The sequence below is a fragment of the Tiliqua scincoides genome, chromosome 2 (genome assembly GCF_035046505.1).
Source record: "Tiliqua scincoides isolate rTilSci1 chromosome 2, rTilSci1.hap2, whole genome shotgun sequence".
In the NCBI taxonomy this organism is placed as follows: Eukaryota; Metazoa; Chordata; class Lepidosauria; order Squamata; family Scincidae; genus Tiliqua; species Tiliqua scincoides.
Genome location: NC_089822.1, coordinates 261,031,429 through 261,054,611, shown reverse-complemented (window position 1 = coordinate 261,054,611; position 23,183 = coordinate 261,031,429). Strand labels below are relative to the sequence as shown.

At 48.3% G+C, this 23,183-nt stretch overlaps 2 protein-coding genes across 2 annotated transcripts in view; both read left to right on the top strand.

Annotated features, from left to right (window-relative positions):
* The first annotated feature begins 5,544 nt into the window (after window positions 1–5,544).
* The window catches only part of LOC136639120 (zinc finger protein RFP-like), a 573,475-nt gene continuing 555,836 nt past the window's right edge, over window positions 5,545–23,183 (top strand). Inside the window, exons 1-4 of the mRNA XM_066613138.1 lie at window positions 5,545–5,985; window positions 11,746–11,841; window positions 12,702–12,932; window positions 14,297–14,319. Coding sequence (XP_066469235.1) covers window positions 5,545–5,985; window positions 11,746–11,841; window positions 12,702–12,932; window positions 14,297–14,319 — 791 coding nt within the window. The remainder of the gene's footprint in view (window positions 5,986–11,745; window positions 11,842–12,701; window positions 12,933–14,296; window positions 14,320–23,183) is intronic.
* Window positions 15,321–16,175, top strand: LOC136640500 (E3 ubiquitin-protein ligase TRIM7-like). Its single transcript, XM_066615669.1, has one exon. It carries the CDS (start codon window positions 15,402–15,404, stop codon window positions 15,969–15,971), a length of 570 nt encoding a protein of 189 aa, XP_066471766.1. The 5' UTR covers window positions 15,321–15,401; the 3' UTR covers window positions 15,972–16,175.

Sequence of the window (23,183 nt, the reverse complement as noted above, 5' to 3'; positions counted from 1 at the left end):
TTAGTTAATATTTCTCACTCTATTTAATAAAAAAGACCCAATTTAATTAATTAAATTTGATTTTGTTGCGGGGGGGGAGGGGGCTACAAAATGTTCTTTGCACTGGGCAGCAAATGGCTTCGCTACGCCACTGGATGATCCCCAGGTGACTCCTCAAAGCAATCCTGGAGATTTTGGCAGGGTCTCCAGAAATTCCTAACATGATGCACATTAGGAAAACAAAAACAAAACAGGACTGCAACGGCTTGACCGAAATGGCAGCTGGACTCTCAAAAACAAATGAGCACTGGTGGAAAAGGGGAGTGTTGAAGGCAGGTCTGGCCCCTCCCTGAGGCTAACTGAAGTGGGTGCCTCAGGAAGTAGACTGGTGTGGGAGACCCACCTCCATCCGCCCACTCTCCTGCATTGCTGCTGCTGTCATTCCCTGGTCTGCAAAAGGAAGTGGGAGGCAGAGCAGAAGAGGAGGTGCAGAGGAGAGGAAAGTGGTGGGGTTGAGACTCTTGGTGCACTTGCCCTCCTCCACTCTTCCTCACTTGCCTCACCAGTTAAGGGAAGGGCAGCCTTTGGCCTCACCTCACGTCCAGGAAATCTTGGGTCAACTCTGGTTGAGGGTCCCAAAGTGATGTGTCAGCAACAACAGAGAAAGTGCCTTTGCCACTTCCTTGTGGATATTATCCTCATGTTATTCCCCACACAAAGATCTTTTTTTTTTTTTTAAAGGGATGCTTTTGCACTTCCTCTCCCTTCCTCAGAACAAGCATCCTTTATTTTAAAAGAGAAAATCTTCCTCTTCTTGCTGCTCACTCTCCTCCCAGCACAGGATATACACACCAGAAAGAATGAATGGTGATGGTGAGGCCATCAGTAGCAGTGGAAACTTGTATTGTGATACCATAGTGATACCATGTGAATAGTAAGACCATGAATGCCAAGAACCTCTTCACAGCACAAACAGGAACAGTCCTATTCACTACCCTTCATTTACACCTTACTTGCAAATCTGCCTGAGGGTAGTATCCCAAGGCAGTGTTAGGATAAACCAACTACTAAGGTTGTACATAAGGTGTTGTCCAGCCATATGCAAGGTGCCACAGCAGCACTTCCAGGCAAAGAAGCAACCCCTCCAAGCACAGCTGAGAAGCACTCTCTGCATTCCAAGGGGGGGCTCAGAAATTTCCTGGGATCTGACATTTTCCCTTCTCACCAGGACTCATTGCCTGCGCAGGATGCTGGGGACACGACAGTGGGCATGAGGCTGCATCTTATTTACTATAACTAAAAGGTTTTAGAGAGACTTAGGAGTGTGTTTGGTTTTCCATATTACTGTACTTGGCTGCTGACACCACACCTGGGGGGGGGGGTTAGACCTGGGCTCCAAATTGGGAAGCCCAATAGACCTGGGATCCAAATACTTTTCCAGCTGTCTTTTCCCTGCTCTACACCACCCCTCCTCTCCCCCTTTGGGAAAGGGCCACAAAAAACACTGTACCCCCTGATAAAATTCCTTTTGGTGGTTTTGGCAAAGGGGCGCCTTTTAAAGCAGGGGGAGAGCGACTGTCCCTCTTCACCCGCAGTCGTGGCCTTTTTTCCAGTGGCCTTTCTGTTGATTTCTTCTTTGTGAGAATGTGACAGAGAACCATTTGGGGACAGAGAACTTCTTTGGGGACAGAGAACCGTTTATCAATTTATCTCTATGTAAACTGCTTTGTGAACCAGTCTATCAAAAGGGTATATAAAGATTCTTAATAATTAATATTTGTGTTGTCATTTTTTTAATTTAACAAAGGCAGTTTTGGTTAAAGGTCATAACCGAGGTTTTATTTATGCAAAGGTGGTTCACATTAAAAAAAAATAGAAACTGATAAATACATATGAAGAGTGAACAATAAAATGATGCCACCAAGGAAAAAAAGAACAAGGGCATGTGACTACAAAATCTCTCCATTCCTCCAAATCCTGACCAGGCTTTCTTCTTGTTTTTTTTTTTAATTTATTCAATATGCCTGGTCACAAAAGGTTTCTCTCCTGCAGATGTGCTGAGAGGGTTTCCCAGCAATGTTGCTCCATCACAATGAAAGTGAGCAAACCTCCTCCCACCTTGCCAACTTCACAAGGATGCAAGTCCCCCCACCCCCAGGTCATAACACCACCTCTTATATGCCATGGAGGCTGCTGTTCTTCCCCCTTGGAGGCCACCCCAGGTCATGTCCTGGAGGCTCCCCTGAGTCCGCGGACAAGAGGGGTCCACTGCACATGAGATGGGGACGGCCAATTTCCCCCCTCCCCTGCATATCTCTGCAGCTGTCCCCACCATGCTCAGGTTTTCCTTGACTCATTTTTCAAAACCATATGAGGCCACAAAAAGAATTCAGTCCTCCATCCCTAGGTATGCTCAGAGGGTTGCCAAGCAACTAAACCACTTTGTTTTATCATGCTGAATCAAGCGAGCAACTCCCCCACCTCGACCCTGCAACCCTCTCAGTGTGACCTGCCCCCCGGGTCATAGTACCCCCTCTTGGGTACCCAGCCTGCCTCAGCTTAGCTCAGTCACCTCTGGGCAGTCAGAAAGCACATCCCAGGTGAGGATGGCTGTGATCAGGTAAGGATGGGTAAGCCCCCTCGCCCCCTCATTTAACATGGAAGAGGGATCTCTATTCTTTCCAGGTCCCTGTTCCATTGAGCGGCCAGCGATGCACTGGAGACAGTCCTGGTCTTGGGCTGTCGCCCGGCACCTCATCCCACCCTGGAGGGTGAGTAGCTCTCAAGAGCTCCCTCTTCCCCTGATGACAGTGCCTGACAAAGGCATTGTCAACTGGTGATGTGATGCACCCCTCTGTCTTTGCCAGCCCATTCAACAGGTGGGATGTTTGAAAGGACCCACGCAGCGAAGCAGGGTGCCTGGACAAAGCCGTGACCAGTGGGAGATGCCCAAACGAACAGCTGCTCTCGATTACCCACTTCACAAGGGGGTGCTCTTCCTTCCAGATCCCTTCTCCCATTGAAAGGCCAGGGAGGTGTCCAAGGGGGAGCCCGAATGGGCTACGCAAATGGGTCTGTGCAGCCACACTCAAGAGAAGTCCCTTGGTGGGTCTCACTTCATGAGGCAGACTCTGTCCCAGTCGCACACCCCCATCCCATCTTGTCCATGCATTTGACACAGGGGTTCTTTTTTCTTCATTTCCAGTCCACCTTCTCCAGGATGCAATGGACAGAGAGGACCCAGGCAACCATGGCAGGTGTTCGAGGAGGAAGCACACAGGAGCTCAGGACCCATGATGGTGAGCACTACTAAAGAAAAGTCTTCATTTTGGAGATTGGATGGTTCTGCCAGGTCCCTCTCCTCCTCCCTGGAAATCTGCTTACTTCATTTTCTCTTTACTTCCACAGACATTCCTTGAAGACAGTACTGGGACTTTGTCCATCATTGTCCTGCTGGCCAATGTTCTCTCTTGCCATGGGCAGCAGTGCCCCTCACTGCTCTGGCATGTTCCCATGGTGACCTAGACCTGACTTGATTCTCTCTCTTTTCCCTGCAGGTTCAGCCCCAAAGCCAGAGGAGAGGACAATGGCTGTGACAACCGCCCTGAGTCAAGAGTGGGTTCGTTTTAGGAGCCCCATCCAATGCCCGGCCACTTCCGGCGGATGGGGGCTCTTGACCATCTAACGTACATTTCAGTCATGCAGCCACCAGACTGGCGGGAGGTGGAGAGGGCGGCCCATGGGTGGCCTTGGGGGTAGGAATGCGTCCTTGGCCCCAGTAGGTACAGCTGTGGCCATTTTTGTTTCATTGAACGCAGGGCAGGAGCCTCAATAGGATTAAGCTGTAGGACTGAGCCCTTATAACAAAACAGGTGAGCTTTCTATTAGGCCTTAGTAAATCTAGTTGAGAGAGTGCCCACCCACCATTTAACCAGGCAGTGCAGGCCGGTTGCCTGAGTTGGAGCCGAGAAGGAATTTTTCCCTGCTGAACCCACATTGGCCCCCGGGGAACGCAGGTTTTTTGCCTTCTCTGCACTGCCTTCCTCTTGGGCTCCTGCCTCTTGGCATGTCGCTCAAGAGGAGTTAATGAGTGGGGTTTCGGGGCCACCTCTTAGAAGGTCTCGGTGAAGGTATAAGACTGAATGTCTAGTAGTTAACCCCAGAGCCAGAGCTGGTCCAAGGCCTCCTGGTGTCTGAGGTGATGTACCAAATGCTGCTGTTCCCCACTAGCGTAGCTAGAGCAGGGTGACCTGATGTCATAACCGCAAAAGAGGACAAGCACCCCAAAATGTGGGGCATGACAAAATAAAAACTAAAATCATTCTTACATTGATTTCCTTGATTTCATTCCTCTGAAGTTGTACCTGGATGTGATGACAACTGGCTATGGCAGACGTGTCCAAAGTTTTTGGCAGGAGGGCCACATCAGCTTTCTGACACTGTGTCGGGGGCCAGGGAAAGAAAGAATTAATATAAATTTGAAATTTGAATAAATTTACATAAGTTTACACAAATGAATATATTAAAGATGAACTTATATGAATGAATGAAGTTCTTGAGCCATATGCTCAAGGCCTATAAAAGGCCTTGCACAAAGGCCTGGTCTTTCCTTTCTGCTACTGCATCACAGACATGAAACCACAAGCAGTGGAGGGAGCCCTCATCCCACAGTTCACACGAGAGGTCAAACAGTCGCCCTCATGCTGAGAGCAGTTGCATCGGGCCAGTCAGCTTCCAGCAAGTCTCCAGAGGGCCAAAGGCTCATTGGAGACTAGAGGCTCCCCGTGGGCCAGACTGGGAGTCCTTGAGGGCCGCAAGTGGCACCAGGAACGGGGTTTGGGCACCCCTGGGCTAGTCTGTTTGCAGGCCTCCATTGCTGCCAACCTGGTCGAACTCTCTATTCTTCCTGGAGAGGAGCTGCAGCTCAGGGGTTGAGCAGGTTGTACCATCACCGCTCAAGAAGGGGGAGGACTTTTCTGGGGTCAGAGTCTGATTCCTTCTTGCTGCTCCTTCGGGTAATCCTTTGGGTGCCCAGAGTAAGATCCGGAATGCAGAAGGGGCTGAACTCAGGCTGAGGCTCCTTCTCTGCAAAGAACCCCAAAGAGGATCCGGGAGGAGATCCAGGCCAAACATCCCACTTCAGAGGGGACTTCAGATGAGACCCACCATGTTTGGGGTCTCTTGGGGAGGGCTGTGGGGGTCTCCTTCCTCTTTGCATTGTGCCTGACACCAGAAGTCTCTGCAGGGTATCTATGGACAGGAGGGGCTTCCTGGGATCCTGCTGTTCTGGTTCAGTCAGCAGCTTTCAGAGTCGTTTCAGGCTGGAAAGGGTTAAATCTCACTCCAGGGGAAACTGATTCTGCCAAGGAGGTGCTGATCAGGCCCCTTGATGTCCCCAAAGAGCTTTCCCAAGCAGGAGCCCCTTGAAGCTCAACCTGCTGCTTTTCAAAAGTTGTTTCTGTGACATCAGAGGAGATCCCAGAGTCAGTTCCAGGAAGGGAAACTCCCCCTGCAAACTCAAGGAGAGGAAACAAAAGTGATTCTGACTTCCCTGTGCCAGGAGCCATGGCAGCTGCAGGGGACATCCAGGACCTCTGTGAGGTAGCCACCTGCCCCATCTGCCTGGACTATTTCAGGGACCCAGTGACCATTTCAGAGTGTGGGCACAACTTCTGCAGAGCCTGCCTGACCCAGAGCTGGGGGGAGGAGGAGGAGGAGGGCGATGATGCCCTGGTGGGCTCCTGTCCCCAGTGCAGAGAAACAGCTCAAAGAAAGAGTCTCATTCCAAAATGGCAGCTGAAGAACGTGGTGGAGATTGCCAGGAAGCTCCGTTTTGGGGGGCAAGGGGGGGCCAGAGAAGCGGAGCGGGTCTGTGAGAAGCACCAGGAGCCCGTGAAACTCTTCTGCAAGGACCACCAAGCCCCCATCTGTCTGGTGTGCGACAGATCCAGGGAGCATGAAAGCCACAAGATGGTTCCTCAGGAGGAGGCTTTCCAGGAGTACAAGGTAGGAAAGAGCTGCGAGTCTTGATGGGGGAGGGGAGAAGGGGCAGAGCTGCAGGAGCACCCCTGTTAAAAGACCCAAAGTTTGCCTATGCCTGACCCCCCACATCCAATTCTTCCTTGAACCAAACAGAATCACACACCTCCATGACTGGGAGGTTGTCACATTCAACACATACCTGGATTCAGTCTGACCCAAAGCATGTGCTTGTTTTTTGCAAAATCCTTTAACACGTGATTCCCCCCTGCAGACAGGGCTGGTCCAAGACCAGATGGTGCCTGAGCCTGCATGCAAAGTGCTCCTTCCTTACACAATAATGTGCCAGCTTCTGCTTCTTTGGCTCTCTCATGTTCTAGCTCAGGACTCTCCACCCCTCCACATTTCCCCTCCTCTCTGTCCCCCACCGACCTGCTGCCTCAGGCGACTGCTTCAGTTGGCCTCCTGGATGGGGTGGCCCTGCCTCCAGGCCACACTTCCAAATACAGAAATTAGAATTTTCCACATTAAAGTAACCTCTTTGCCCACTACAAAAGGGACTCGTGCATGTCCAGATTTCCCCCAGGCAGTGGCGTAGCTAAGGAGGTGCAGGGGGTAGTGGTTGCACTGGGCATCAAGCTTAAGGGGGGCAACAAGCTGAGCTTCACGCTTGGGGCCAAAATTGTGAAAATTTTTGTATGTATGAATAATACCATCATATATCCTTGGAAAGCTCATTTCATGCAGAATGCAATGAAACAAACCACATTGGAATATCTCTATTCTCTCAAAAGGTATGGCCATTTAACCAGAAAATGAAAACTCAATTGCCTAATGGAACAGAAAGTGGATTTTTAAACTCAAAACGGACCTATGAGACTAATTGTTCTGAGAGGCAATGACATGTTATTATGTAATTGACATTTTGCAATGTTATCATAATAAGCATGGAACCAATAAGGTATTAATATGAATCAGCGTTCGTTCCCATGTATCAAAATACAGTTACCCCTGCTAACTGGGTAAAGAGGCACTTTTCAAGTGGTGCTCACCTTTTATTAAGCAGAGGGAAAATAACCATCCCCCTTCACCCCATCACACTGACTTGAACCAATCAGGGACACACGTTTTATTTATTTTCTTAATTAAATTTGATTTTGTCTTGGGGGGGGCTACAAATCTACTTTGAATCCAGGTAGCAGGTAAGAACATAAGAACAGCCCCACTGGATCAGGCCATAGGCCCATCTAGTCCAGCTTCCTGTATCTCACAGCGGCCCACCAAATGCCCCAGGGAGCACACCAGACAACAAGAGACCTGCATCCTGGTGCCCTCCCGTGCATCCGGCATTCTGACAAAGCCCATTTCTAAAATCAGGAGGTTGCACATACCCATCATGGCTTGTAACCCGTAATGGATTTTTCCTCCAGAAACTTGTCCAATCCCCTTTTAAAGGCATCCAGGTCAGATGCCATCACCACATCCTGTGGCAAGGAGTTCCACAGTCCAACCGCATGCTGAGTAAAGAAATATTTTCTTTTGTCTGTCCTAACTCTCCCAACACTCAATTTTAGGTAAATGCCTTAACTCTGCCACTGGCTGGGGGGAGATGGCAGAGCAAGTGGGTGGAGACCTGCTTGGGGGGGATGCAGGTTTCCCCCCAATTTTCACTTTTTAAAAGTCCAGGCAGGATTTCACTTTCAGTTGTGACATCACTTCCAAGGCATCATTTTGAGCTTCGCAATGGGATACGCGTTCATTAGCTGCACTAATGGCCACAGAACAACCAAGCCTGAACTCAGGGCACATTCCCACTAGCCGGAAGAGCAGCTGTTGCACAGTGTCTTTAGGGTTCAAAACAAACTCAGCAGACTGAAATTGTGGTGATTTCCAAGTCTTTATTCATTGCCAGCAATGGGCTTCTCTCGGTGGTTCAAAATGGGGAACACAGAGAGCTGTGGTCTCTCAGTGTCCCAGAGAAAAAGCAACATTCCCTTCTGGGTGTGTCCATTTATACCTGTAGGTTCTTTGTCTCGAGAAAACTACAATCATATTTGTTAGAGCCCATGATGCCGGATATGGGGATTTTTCATTGGCTATTGCCATATCTGGAGCATACATTAAATATCTCAGGTTACTGTATTCGCCATTTTGGAGAACTCCTCCCCTTTCTGCAATGTCAATACTATTTCAAAAGGGGGCAGTGTGCCTCTATCCTAATTTTCCCAATTACACTAATCTTGTAATAATCCATTTATTCAAATCTGTGTTTATACTTATTTTAATCACCTTTTTATCTTCTCTTCTAATCTAAATTATTTTGTAACTTTTTCAAGTTACAAAATACAAGAAGTTATATAGAAATCTCTGATTTCTATAAAATCTCTCCTCTCTGATATAAGTTGCATTTTTTAAGAGAAATCTCTAGCTGGAGGCCTCTCTCTTATCGGATTCTGCCAACTTTGAGTTTGAACAGACTCCCTGTTAATGAGTCTGTGCCTACCAAGATTAATTATTCTTCCTTATTATTAGAAATATTCTTAAATTCACTATCTATTCTGGCGCCTAGGAAAGTCTGGGCATTTTAGTTAGTTGTCAGGTTTGAAATATTCCTGCTTAGATAAGGATTCCACATTCCATATTAGCTGTACTGCCTTTATTTTGCAAGCTTCACTTTAAGGCAGATCCAAGTCTTTTCTTATTATTGATTAAAGAAGGCATGCAAACATATTGCATTGTGCTTTTGGTGCTATTCTTATTTCTCAATTAGAAGTTTTAATTGAAATATCTAGATCTGGTAATGAAGTTACAGTGCTGCTGGCTTTTGTTAAACTAAGACATTAGGGAACATGGGCTCATTCCTATGGTTAGAAGCTTTTGCTCTCCAATTCCTGAAGCTGTGCAGCTTCTGTGTTGTTTGGTTAAAAGAAACTTTATTTTAAGCCCTCAATGAATACAATTTAGAAATCCAAATTGCTTCTCTCTTGCCTGTGAGGGCTGTCAGCTCCCAGATAATGACTTTATGACCTGAGGCATTAAGTTTTATTGGTTCAGTAGCAGAATCTGTCTAGCTACTTTTCTGCTTGCCTCAGTCTATAGAATGTCCTGTTTAAGCACTGCTAAGCCTCTCTTTAAATCCATATATTTGTTAATCTCTCATTAATATCTAATTCTCACATTAAACTTCCCTTAAAATTCTTCTAAAATCTTATTTTCCCCTTTGTTCTGAAAGCAGCTTTGAAACTGCTTTTCCTCTGTTTAAAGGCAGCCCATAGGTTTGAGGGGGGGGGGGGATTCCAGCAGCAAGCAGTTTAAACTCAGATGTCATAAATCTGTCAAGGGGATTCTTTGAAGCTTCAGCCTGAATCTATAAATTTTACTAGTTAGCTTGACAACAAATTGCTGTTATCTTGATTGTGTCAAATTGGTTTATTGCTTAAGCAATTAACTACCTCTGTTTATCTATCTGGGACCTCTCTGTGTTAGGCTAGCTCTGACTCTGAAGGGTGACACAGAGTTCATTTGATTTTACCTATTTATTCCCTAACATTTCCTAACTTATTATACTTCTCATTTAATTTTGTTCTTATAAAAGACCAATTAGGAAGTATCCTTGATTCCTTCCTAACAGACTTTTCCTTGAGGACTCCTAGCTTGTAGTCCTTCCTCTAAGGCTTCTGGGTAAAATGGATCTAAACTCTTCTTGGCAACTGTGCTTGTGAACATGCTAACATACATATTTCTCTCTAACATAACATAACATTTGATTCATATAAATTCTGATTTCCCAAATGCTCTCTCTCATGAGTCTTCTTTGTGAGATGTATTTGCATCTAAAATATTTTGGTTCAGCATAATGGCTACATACAACTTGTAACTTCCAGGGCCTTCCCTCACAGCCAGTCCAAAAATGCTGATCAGACTTGGATGCTTCTGCAAGGGACCCCCAGAGGCAGAAAGGGGATGGTGCCTGTGCGGCGTGATAGAGGACTTGAAAAAACTTTCAGAAGACCAGAAGGAGGATGGGTGGGATGTGGGGAGGAGGAGTGATCCGAGGAACCTCCTGGAGGAGGAAGGAGGCCTGGGTGGGACAGGAATGCCACCTGAGTGGGAGAAGGAGGTGATGGGTGAAGCCTAACCCCTCCCCTCCCAGGCCTGGAAAAAGACACTGAGACTCATAGCCGGGCCCTGGAGGACCCCCTCTGCTTGACCTCCCCCAGGGCAGCCACTGCAGGACAGCACCAGGCAGGGACATCTAGACTTGCCACAAACAGAAGTAGGGCACTCAGCAACAAGGCTAAATGGCATCACATCCTGCTGGAAAAATTAGTATACAAGTAATAGAACACATTGAAAATGAGCTTCAGTCCAAGTTGGTGCTAAATACTGGCTGGAAAAATTTCAAGCAACTGAAAGTGCAGATACACAGAAAGTTCTTAACTGTATCCACTGGAGTCAGACTGAGGCTGAGCTTTTACCTGAGCATCAGACCTGCCTGGGAGAGTTTTTAACAAGTTCTAACTGGATCTATTACTATAACAGAAGTTCTAGAATTATGGGATAAAGACCCTGAGGGACTTAGGGTGTTACCAAAGGGGCTGTTTTTGTTTAGGTACACTACCCTTTTTTGGAACCTCAGGATCGCAGGCTAGATAACAAGACGGCGTAATACAGAGAAATTCCCTTTAGCTTAGAGAGGAGACTGGGAGAAAGATCACTTTTAATAAAAGATTATAACTTTATTACAAAAGCACCAAGGTAAACATAATGCACATGGAAAAATGATAAGTATATGTTCCTTGGTCCTAGTACTTGAATCTAGTGTACCTAGCTTTCATGGTGGTTGCATGTAAAGAGTATTTGGTGCATCCAAGGAAATTAGAAAAAGGAAAGGTTGTAGGGAAGGATTTTAGGGGTCCCTGGTCTGCCAAACCCAGTTGCTAACTTAAGATGGGGAGAGAAGGGGGAGAAAAAGGTGGGGAAGAAGGGAAAGAGTTTCAGGCGCCAGATAGTTACCTGTCCTGTAGAGCAGTTGGGGGGGGGAAGAGTCCTGTGTAGAGGACTTTCTGACACAACACAGCGTGTTGGTCCTTGAAGGGGGAGCAGAGAGAGAGCATGTGGGCAGAAGCCCTCTTTTAAAACGGGGTTTGCTGGCTGTCTGAGCCGGACAGCTGTCTGAGCCAGACGGCTCAGGTAGCTTGCTTACTACCACCAGCAGGGTACTTGGAATATGTAAAACATCGAAAGGATTATCAGCAAAATTCAGTGGAGTCAAATGACTGTCTTCCTAGCTGGGGGAACTTACACAATACAGCAACCCAGGAAGGCAGTTCAAATTTGCATAGAGTACTTAAACAGTGATTGAGTTAGGAGACACTTTTGCAAACAGTGATTTTGTTAAAACAGTACAATGAATAGGAGACACTTAAACAATGATTTACTATGCCAGACGTCTTCCTAGGGAGGTGAATTTAAGATGCCAGACTTGTTCCTAGAGAGATGGATGTTGTGTACGCTTGTGACTTGACCTGATTGTGGCCTGTGTGCTGAGGTTTAACCTGCATATTTTTTAGTCCATAAAACATAACCAAATAGAGAGAAAATCACCACTAAAGGAAAAGGGGATTTTCACGTAACAAGGGGGCTGCTGGAAAATACAGGAGTTTGGTGCAGGGAAGAGTTCACTTGATCCCACCTGTCTGTCTCTGAGCTTTTGTCTGTGTTTGTGTGTGTAAATATCAGTCATCTCTCCAAAGGAAATAAACTTGATCTTTCATTTCTCACCAGGATCAGATCAGTAGCAGGCTGGAGATCTTGAGGGCAGAAAGAGAAAAACTCCTGGCGTATAAAGCAGGCGCAGAAAAGGAAAGCCAAGACCTGCTGGTAAGTGTTACGATTGTTGGACAGTTCAAATATACCTGAACCTGTTTCTGGAGACACGGAATAGAGCATGCAGGAGTCCAAGGGCAGGAGGCAGCTCTCCTGCTCTAATCCTCCATGGCTGGAATGGCCTCATTTTCTTTGCACGGCCGTTCTGAAAGTGGACCCTTTCAGATCTTTAGGAAACTCTTTCATGACTAAATATTGATTGGAGCTCTGTGAAAACTCAGAAATGCCCTTCCTATCAAGTTTGACCTTATGGTTCTGCAAGGACAGACTCGTAGCCCAATCCAGTTGGGCTTGCATCAACCCAGCACCAGCACACAGTGTTGCAAATGTGCTATTAGGCATGCCTGCACCAGTCTGCACCAGTCTGGTGCTGGAGCTGGCTCAGCAAGAGCCTGTGCTGATCTAGCACCAGACAGTGGACTGGAGACTACCGCCCACCACTCCAGGTGAGCACCAGATGGTGGAGTGCTAAGTCTGGACAGGGTGGTGGTGTTCTGAGCTGGGGAAGGTGTGACAGGAGGAGGGAGTGAGGTGGGGGGTGAAGATGACAACAGTCTCTGCCAACATACCCTCACCCCCCTACTGGCCCAGGAGACCTGACATGGGTATCGTTGAATCTGTGACCACACAATATTGGGCGCAGATCCAAGGAGACCTATTAGGGCCTCCTGGTGATTACAAGGGGTAAAGGTCTGTAAGCTCCCTTTCCCGAGTACCCCAGCACTGCTTCCCAGCCCCATGGGATGCAGCGGTAGCCATTTTGGCTCCGCTGCAGCCCTGGGCCCTGGAAAGCATTGGATTGAACTGTCAATTCTTTGGTCTGCCATGCTTTTCTTCCTATCTACCTGTTGCAGAACCAAACAGAAGAAAAGAGACAAAAGACCAAGGCTGAGTTTCGACAAATACACCAGTTCCTGGAAGAAGAGGAGAAAAGCCTCCTGGCCCAGATGGAAGAGGTGGAGAAGGAGATTGCAAGAAGGAGGGACGAGCACATGGCCAGACTCTGCAGGGAACTCTCCTCCCTGGGAAATCTCATCCAGGAGATGGAGGAGAAGTGTCAGCAGCCGGCCAGCGAATTCCTGCAGGTAAGGTCTGCTGAGCTCCACGGACTGCCTGTGCTGTCAAGGGGAGGTCCATGTATAGTGCATTACAGCAGTCTAACTGGAATGGTACCAGGGCAAGTTAAATTCCTAAATAAAACTACTTTTACAGAGGTATCTTACTGAGTACAAGAGGGGGTTGGGGATGTATCAAAATTCTGTGGTGGCCATTTATCCATTTGTTACATAGATGCCCTGTTGAAGCTATTGTTTGACTGTAGTGCCTCTGGCCAGAACTAAGCCCCAGGTTGGGTCAGAAGTTGCTTGGCATTAAGTATCCCCTTGTGATAATGGGTTGTTATTCTGTACACTCAGGGCGCAATCCTAACCCAGTTTCCAACACTGACATAAGAGCAGTGCAGCTCCAAGGTAAGGGAACAAACTTTCCCTTACTTTCAGGAAGTCTCCGTGACTGCATCCCCAACTGCAGGATGCAGTACATGTCCTATTGGCACAGCTATGCCAGTGCTGGAAAGTGGGTTCTGATTTGGGCCCAAGTTGGTGTTATAGAACCATTAGCTGCCTACCAGGTGGATTGGTTTATTGCCCTGGCTGGCTGCTAGTGGTAGATCTAGGGAAATTCTCAGGGTCAGTTGGTTATTGACCTGCCTGGTCAATAGAGATAGACCAGGAGAAACACAGGGGGTCTCAGTGCTACGTTTTGCAGGTGTCTGAATGTGCCACGGAAGTGGGCCCTCCTCCTCCCTTTTGGAGCCATTCTGGGCAGCTAGAGAAAAATGGAATTGTCTCTTCCTTTTGCTCTGATGCCCAGAATGGCTAGAAGGGTGGCTTGTGCAGCATGTTCAGGCGCCAGCAAAAATTTGCACGGTGACCCCCCCCCCATAGTGACAGTACAGCCCAATCCTATCCTTCCTTCCCCCACCCCTGCCAGTTCACCTGCACTGCTTGAGCCCCCAGCAAAGGGGCATTTGCAGGTGTCTTTTTTTGGTAAAGGAACATTTGTTCTTACTCCAGGGAAATGCCTCTGGTGCCAGATGTACTTTGACCTGTACCAGCTATTTTGCTGGAGCATGAGATGGAGGCCTGGATAAGATATCAGCTGTGTCACTACCACTTTGATCACCCCCTACCATTTCCCTTTTCACCCCACCACCTCCCTTGCCCCAACCCATTTCCATCACCTCTCACCACCCTCCAACCCCACATGCTGACTTACAGGTGCTGGGGTATGTGATGGATCCACTAACATGCGGAGCTGCTACAAGTTTAGTCCTTGTATGGCATGTGCAAGACAGATCCCTGCCAAGTGAACATTGGAGGACCAGAGAGCATCTCCGTCCAGGGTCTTCCTTGTGGCAGGTGCTGAGTTCTCTTTCTTTTCTTTTCAGGATATTAGAAAGACCTTGCAGAGGTACGTGGATCCCACTCCTTTCCCTTCTTGCTTCCTGATGCTGGGAAGGGCTGCGAAGAACGTGGCTCTCCAGGGGCTTCTGGGGAGAGAGTATAGGGCTCCCCACCCTCCAGTGTTGTGTCTCTTTGGAACAGGCAGCAGAGCTGCCAGACCTCTGTGTTCCTTCAGTGAAACATTGCCGTGAGGTGTTTGTGTACCTGCTGTATACTCTATTCATGTTGCCATCACTATATAAAGCCTCCTCCCCAAAGCACCCCAGTGTGTCTTGCTTCTGCCTGCAGGATTTCTACTCTTTTGTCTTTCTCCATGCTGTCCTTTTGTTCCAGTCAGTAATTTCAGATTGGATGCAGTGGCGTACTTAGAGGGGGGCAAGCGGAACAAATGCCTCAGGCACTGCACTGCGGGGGCGCTGCTGTGACACGCCCCCGCGAGACGCCCCCCAAGGAGGCAGATGGTGGGCAGGACTTGCCACGGTGCAGGGCTTAAAGGAAGGGGGAGAGAAATCAGTGGCGTACTTGGCGGTCCCAGCACCTGGTGCAACCCCCAGTTTTCCACCCCCCACACCCTTTGCCCCCACCCCTTTTCTGCCCCCACCCGTGACCCGGAAGTAATGACTTCCATGTGGCTTCCTCCTCCCTTCCCAATTTGGAAAAAAAGGGGGGAGTCGGAGGCAGCTGAGGTTTGGGGATGCTGGAGGCCTCTCCAAGGAAGCTAGAGGACAGGGGCACCTGGGCTAGAGCGTCAAGCCTCACGCTCTAGGCCGCACTGTCGCTTCCGGAGGTCTCTCTGAGGACTGACGCTGTGGGCCGCCCTCTCGCTTCCGGAGGTCTCTCTGAGGACTGACGCTGTGGGCCGCCCTCTCGCTTCCGGAGGTCTCTCTGAGGACTGACGCTGTGGGCCGCCCTCTCGCTTCCGGAGGTCTCTCTGAGGACTGACGCTGTGGGCCGCCCTCTCGCTTCCGGAGGTCTCTCTGAGGACTGACGCTGTGGGCCGCCCTCTCGCTTCCGGAGGTCTCTCTGAGGACTGACGCTGTGGGCCGCCCTCTCACTTCCAGAGGTCTCTCTGAGGCTGATTTCCTCACGATGGTCTCCAGGCTGCTCGTCTCTTTCCTCCCCTCCCTCCACCCAACAGCAAAGGTGACTCTGGATCCAGACACGGCTCATCCCCGACTCGTCCTGTCCGAGGACTGCAAGAGTGTGAGACGGGAAGATGAATGTCAAGATCTGCCCGACAATCCTGAGAGATTTGACAGCCATGCTTTTGTGCTGGGCCGTGAGGGCTTCACAGCAGCGAGACACTTCTGCGAGGTCACTGTGGGAGGGGAGGGATGGTGGGCTGTGGGGGTGGCCAGAAGGTCTGTGAGGAGAAAGGGCGAGTTAAGTATTAGTCCTGAGGAAGGGATCTGGGCTGTGGGGAAGAGGGGAGGTCAGTATGTAGTTTTTAATGACTCTGCTTATACTCCTCTGTCCCTGAGCCAGAAGCTCAAGAAGATCCGAGTGACTCTGGACTGTGCTGGGGGACGGGTGGCCTTTTCTGATGCTGACACAGGAGTCCATATCCACACTCACTCAGGGGCCTCCTTCTGCCGAGAGACCCTCCTCCCCTTCTTTTATGTGTTAGGTGATAAAGCCCACCTGAGACTCTCTCCCTGAGGCAGTCGCAGGATCTTCTTCTCAGGCTCTGCTGGTTTTCCTTTCCAGACCAGAATGATTGACAAGAAAGTGCCATCTATACATGTGTGCAAGTGGTAGAATTTGTGCCTTAAACTGGCCCTGAAAGAGGGTTGACGTATACAGGGGTCAATATGGGAGGTGAGAGAACGTGGGCTGTGGGGCTTGCCAAAAGGTCAGTGAGGAGAAAGGGCTGGGTTCACATGAGTCCTGTGGAAGGATTTGCTGTGGGCAGGTGTGGAGGTCAGGACAGAGTCTGGGAGTAGCTGCTGGGTGAGGTGGGGGGGAGCAGGAATGAGAAGCAGGACGCAGGGGGTGGGGGGGGAAGGAGCACTTTTACTTACCTGTGATTGTTCTGAGGCAGCCACAGAAAGCAAGGAAAAAACATAACCATTTAGCTTCTTCTCCAAACAGGCAGGAAAATGCAGGTGCTTTTGGGATTGTGGTCTGTGTGAGGGCTGCTGCTGTGGAAGTTCAGCACCCTGCTCTGCACAAAACCTGCAGGTTCCACCAGCACCTTCATCTCCCTTCCTGTCTGGAGAAGAAGACAAATGGCTCCTTTTTTTCTTTTGAGCTTTTTGCTGCTGCCTCAGAACAATTCCCGGTAAGCCCCCCCATCCCCCCCATTGATTGAAGCCTCACAGAAAACTCATTGTTTTTTTGGCTTAGTTTATTTGTGAGATTGACTTTTGCTCAAGGGGCTGCAGTGATTAAGAGCCGCTTGGCAGCCAGAGCCTCTTTTCCAGCTCTGCAAAGGCCTCTCAACTCCTTCAGGCAGTCATCAAAATTAAATGGCATGAAATCTGCTCTTTGCTCTGTCCCAGAATTCCCTCCTCCTCCTCCAGCTTCTTTCTCAAAGAGACCATCACACGTTCAGGGCAACAAACAATACCATCATCTCATCCAGTGATGCCCAAACTCTTTGGCGATTCCCATACTCAAGGAATACTGGAAGCACTCCTGATGTAACTGCATATATATAACCGCTATACCCACTTAGCAGGTGTAAGTGTATTATGAGACATGGAAATGAGAGCTGACTCATATTAACACCTTATTGGATCCTACCAATGTTTTTAGTGACATTAAATTAGTGACTACCAGTTTTTTAGTGACATTAAATTACTACATTACAATAAATTTTAATTAATAGAATTAAATTATTACATGACAAAGAAATTCACAAGAACTTGGAGAGGGATGTGTGTTTGGTTTCTGGAAAGGAGGAAAATGTTCTGAAGCAGGGTGATCAAATTGCTACCCAAGTGTGATGCTAGAAAGTGCTGGCAAAGAGAGTCAGGCTGAGCATGTAGTGGAGAAGTGTGGGTGAGGGGCAGGGAGGAGACATGACTGGAACAAGTGCAGGATTTGACAGGGGACAGAGAAGAGAGAGAGAGAGAATGTGAGGCGACTGAGTCTGGACCTTTGGAAGGTGGGGAGGAGTAAAGGGAGGGGAAAAAAGAGAGATGTTAACTGGGATGATGAGTTTGGGGGGAATGTGCCTGTGGGAGGAAATGGGGTGCGGAGAAGAGAAGCACCAATTGCCTACTAGTGTATTTAAGAAAAAAAAAGAGCGTGACCAAAAGCCCAATCCTAGCCATGACTACTTAGATGTAAACCCCATTATAGTCAATGGGGCTTACTCCCTGGGAAGTGTGGATAGGATTGTGGCCCAACTCTAACAGGCAAGAAGTGTCTTGATGGGGAAGGCAACTCAGGGAGGGTCACTTTGGGAAGTTTGCAGGCAAGGAAAAGGGACTTTCAAGGACCCTCTTCAGCCAGCCAGTCCCTTGGTTGGTGGCCTCAGCAGACTTCCTCACTTCCTACCTGCTTCTGGCTCCCTCCTTCTCACTCACTTCAAGCTCCCACTTAACCACTCTTACCGTTAAGAAGCTTCACTTCAGGCTGTTGGACTGAGCCCTTATAACACACTTAGTGGCACAGCCCACACACAGATGGACGACTGCAGTGAGAATCCTTCCTTTCTGCTGGGCCTTGCTCAAGTCTAGCTGAAGGAGTGCCCTGCCCAACATCTGTTCCAGCAGTACAGTCCTCAGGGAAACCTGAACAAGGGGCCACCCCTTGGAAGGTCCCAGTAAAGGACAAGACGGAACAGGTGAGCTCTCTATTGGGCATTACTTGTCTAGCCGAGAGAGTGCCCACCCCCCATTTAACCAGGCAGTGCAGGCATCGCCGGTTGCCCAAGTTGGAGCCAAGAAGGAATTTTTCCCTGCTGAAACCACATTGGCCCCCAGGGGACACAGGTTTTTTGCCTTCTCTGCACTGCCTTCCTCTTGGGCTCCTGCCTCTTGGCATGTCGCTCAAGAGGAGTTAATGAGTGGGGGTTTCGGGGCCACCCCTTGGAAGGTCTCCGCAAAGGTACAGGATTGAATGTATAGTAGTTTAGCCCAGAGCCAGAGCTGGCCCAAGGCCTCCTGGTGTCTGAGGTGATGTACCAAATGTCGCTGTTCCCCACTAGCGTAGCTAGAGCAGGGTGACCTGATGTCATAACCGCAAAAGAGGACAAGCACCCCAAAATGTAGGACATGGCAAAATAGAAACTCAAATCCCTCTTACATTGATTTCCTTGATTTCATTTCTCTGAAGTTGTACCTGGATGTGAAGACGACTGGCTATGGTGCTGGGGCCTGGGTTTTTACATCACAAAAAGTAGTGGCTCCTCTTGACTCCATGCTGGTTGGTCTGGAGTACTATGTCCAATTCTGGATACCACCCTTTATGAAGGCTAGAGTAGAACCAGATCTAATGGGCTTAATCTGCGAGAAAGGAGATTCCAGTTGGGAGTCAGGACGAAATTCTTAACAGTAAGAGTGGTTTGAGAGTGGAACAGATCTCCAAGGGAAGTGGTGGGTTCTAACCCCCTCCTGATGTTAGACTTGACAGGCTCTAGAGATGATTTTCCTGCTTCAAGCAGGGGGTTGGACTAGATGGCCTTGAAAACACCTTCCAGCTGTATGATTCTATAATTTTGTGAACCAGTTTGTTCAAATCTGGGCTGAACTTGAGTAGACACACATCACCCTCTGGTGGTGAACCTCTGCAAAAAGAAAATGTTCCTTGTAAAGTACAAATTTGGGAAAGAGAATTACAAGTGACATGGCCACATTTGTGAAAACAAACCCTAACTGAGCTCACAGGATTTCATTTGGGAATGGCTGGAACTGTGGGTGATTACCCAAACCCGAACTTGGTGTGCATGTTCTCCAGACCATGGCCCCCTAATGCCAGCTGGAGACTGGGGCCTTGGACTTGAAGCCAGAAATGCAACAAACAGACAGGAGATGCTGTTCTTTTGACCAGGCAAAGGCAGAAGGTCAGATCAGGCTTTCACCGATTGCCAATTTTCGGGGTGAATATTGTCTAACTGTTTCCTTGCATGTCTCAAGAGCCTGGAGTCATGGTGGCCAATGCTGGTACCAGGTTACAGAGGATCCTGAAGCAAAGCACTGTTCCATGGCACCCCCCCCCCCACAATATAATGTTACACTGGGTCCTATCACAGCCACCAGCACCGTGGGTTGGCCTGATTGGGTGGGCCATGTGATGGAGTTGGCCTTGGCAAGTGCCCAACCTGGCTGAGCTCTAATTCCAGTCCTGCTGAGAATCCTCAGAGCTTAGTTTACCCAGCCTCAGGCCACAGGTTCATGGCTGAGCACCAAAGTCTCTGACACCATTCTTGCATGAGTTGAACAGGATTAAGGGCTGCGCTCCCTAACCTTGTTCCAATCTGTGCCACAGGATGGAGTGAAGGCACTGCCCTAGATGCCTTTAAAAGGAGGAAAAGTCCATCATAGGTTACAAGCCATGATGAGTTTGCACAACCTCCTGGTTTTAGAAGTAGGCTACCTCAGAATGCCAGGTGCAATGGATTGGCACCAGCATGCAGGTATCTTGTGCGCTCCCTGAGGCACACAAGATACAGGAAGCTGGACTAGATGGACCTTTGACCTGATCATCCACTCTTCTTATGTTCTTATGTCCTTAAGCAGGAGAGAGTCTCAAGATGTTGATGTGTCCACATAAACTTAAATTCCATGTTTACGCAGGCTGATCATGGAAACAGTGACATTCCTGGAGGGGAGGAAAAACTCTAGGTTTCTTCAGGCGCCTGGCCAGTGGTGTAAAGCAGCCCCTCCTTCGTGAAGATGGGAGGGGGGGTGCTTTACACCAGCAACCAAGCGCCACTTAGTGTTTTGCCCCCCCCTCCAGGAATGCCAGTGCATGGAAGCACATGACACAAGGCTTTCTCTGACATTCTAACTTTTTTACATTAGTCCACACAAACTGTTCCAAGACACATGGGCTAAGCTCCAACTTTCCATGAACTATTTTCTCCTCTGAAGCATTTGTGTTTCTGACAAGCCCAGTGACAAGTGGGCTTTGGTCACTGCCCTCTGAGAATCAAATCAGTCTCTCTCTCAGTCTCTTCCCCCCCCTTTTTGTCTGTGCACAGTATAAACATCCCACCAAACAAAACAAAACTCCAGGGTATCAATAGGTCTTGTCTGTGGTTTCTCCTCTCCTGGAACCGTCCCAAAAGAGGAGAATGGGCAATAAGAAGGCAGGTTTACACAGGCCCATTGGGCTGCTGTCCTTTAGGCTGAACCAATGCTTGGTAAGTGAAGAACTCAATGAGAAGTTATTGAAAAGGGATATTTTCCTGTTTCTTGAGCTGGAGATGCCTGGAAGAAATCAGCAACCAGAGGAATAATACCCAGGACAAAGAGGATATAGGCTCTTCTTATAAGGAAAGCAACAGGTACTTTTAAATGAAAGACTCCTCCCAGAGGAAAGGGCTGTGTTAAAAAGAAAAATTCCATCCCTCTCTCCCTTATAATAACAGGAGATAAGCCATAATTCCCAAAGCTCCCTTATCAATTCAGGTCAGAACTTTCCTGCCCTATGCAAAATTATCCTCAGTCCTGTCTTTCTGTCACCTCCACTCTCTCCAGCTCCCAGTTTCTACCCACTGCCTACTCTGATCCCCTGTCATCAGTACAAGTGACTCTGGGATTGCTTCTCACAGGGGTGTCCAACCTTACGTCTGCCAAGGGAGGGGGCCAGCTGATAACAGCACCGGCCACAAGAGCTTCCTGGTTGTCAAGATTCTGCTTATATGTTCGCCCCAAGCAATGTGAGCTGTGAATAGGTCAAAAACCTAAGGACAAAGAGTGGGAGGAAAGGAGGAAGAATGGTCTCCACTCTTTTTATTTGTAAGAACATAAGAACAGTTCCACTGGATCAGGCCATAGGCCCATCTAGTCCAGCTTCCTGTATCTCACAGCGGCCCACCAAATGCCCCAGGGAGCACACCAAATAACTTATCTAACTTGTGTAGATAACTTGTGTAACTTGTGATAACTTGTGTAACTGGGGGTCCAGAAAGCCTTGAGCTGGTCTGGATAGCCCTCTCACAGATGTGCAGTGTGTGGGCAGAAGATGTGGCAGAACCTCCCCACTGGTGTCCTTCAAAAATTGCCTCCACCATCACCACTACTGTGATCATGCATACAATCCATGCGCTCCAAGCATGTGGGTTGCAATTGTTTGTGTGATCACAAGCAATGCAGTGGAGGTGGTGGCACTTTTCAAAGAACTATGGTGGGGCAGTTCTGCCTCACTTTCCGCCCACATGCTGCTTGTCCCTGAACCACTTGAGCAGGGAAATAGAAGGGGCCTGATTATGCAACTTTGTGGTTGCAAAGGCCAAATTCAGTAGGGAGGCTTTTCCTGACCTGGCAAAGAGACACTAACACTGTTCCAGTAACATTTCTGCTTGTTAAGCTGCAGTCAAAAGCCTACCCCTCTCCCCTTTTCAGAAAAGAAATACATCTTGGGTTGCATGAGGCAAAGCAAACATTTCAAAAGGGTGTTCGCGAGAACCCTGAAATTCCTTTAGAGCGGATCAGGGTAGCTTTCAGGAGAAGATCGGTAATGGCAGACAGCTCTGTCATTATTGTCAACATCCCCTGGAGGATGTAGCAATGGCCAAGTATTGGTTGCCTATGTCTCTTGTTATTTCAGAGGCCGTAAAACTGCCTGACAACATGTCACTTCCGGTTCTTCTCCAGCTGAGAGCCAAAGAGAAACTGAAAGGGAATTTACAACATAAAAAAACCAAAAGCTAGCACTTGTTAGAAGGAAATATCAACTTTATTGTTTACTTTTTATTCACTGTTAACAGTACTGGAATCAAAATTGCTTAGAAAAATGAAAGTAGTTTGCCTTTCATTGGTAACCCTATCAAAAGATGCCCCTCACCAATTAATACTGGGTCCTACAAACGTTTCACTTGTTTACTCAGGAGATTAACAGCATAATCCTTCATGAGCCGACTCAGAGGCAAGTCCCACTCAGTTCAGTAGGATATTCCTACCTGACTGTGTTTTGGATTAAAGACTAGATCAATGAAGCAGCTTTCAACCTTGGCCACACATCATTTTTCTCATATATCCAGTAATTAAAGAGGGGCAAGGGCTACTGCAATCCCACTCCCAAATGTCAGAAATCCTGCCCAAACCACCTCTCCTGCCCACCCCTTGAAATTTCACTTGGTATTCCATGTGTCCATGCGCATCACAGCCTGGTGGGTAAGACACTTGCTTTATTTTTAAATGAAAGACTAGATTCTCTGGGTGGTGAATTCTACACCCTTAACCAAGCTTTGCACTCATATAGCACAGCTGAGTATGTGGCCAGAACAAGATTTAATTAACCCTATAAGACCCTTGTGTAACTTAGGGCACAATCCTAACCAGGTCTACTCAGAAGTAAGTCCTATTTTGTTCAATGGGGCTTACTCCCAGAAAAGTGTGATTAGGAGTGCAACCTTCCTCTCCTCCACAGCCTGAATGTGCTGTGGTTTGGGTGAAGGCGCCAGCTTAGGCATTATGCCTGTGTTCTGAGGGCCAAGGAAGAGCTACAATGGATGCTCAACAATTTTTGACATTTCCATCCCACTCCTCCATGCTGGAACCCAAGTCAACATGCATGAGGTTTCCAATAATCTTCTCCAGATAGAGACTAGGCTCAGACCTGCTGGGCTCAGCAAGGTCAACCATCATTTGCCTTCAGACCATGCCCAGTAAGGCACAGGATGGTCTTGGTTGGATGTGGGAGGCCTGGCCTATTCAGCAGCACTACAGGGGGAGGTAGAGGAGAGGAGGCTTATAT

Bases quoted from the DNA above. Each gene is read 5' to 3' on its own strand.
- LOC136640500 (XM_066615669.1), top strand. From the start codon at position 15,402: ATGGTCTCCAGGCTGCTCGTCTCTTTCCTCCCCTCCCTCCACCCAACA.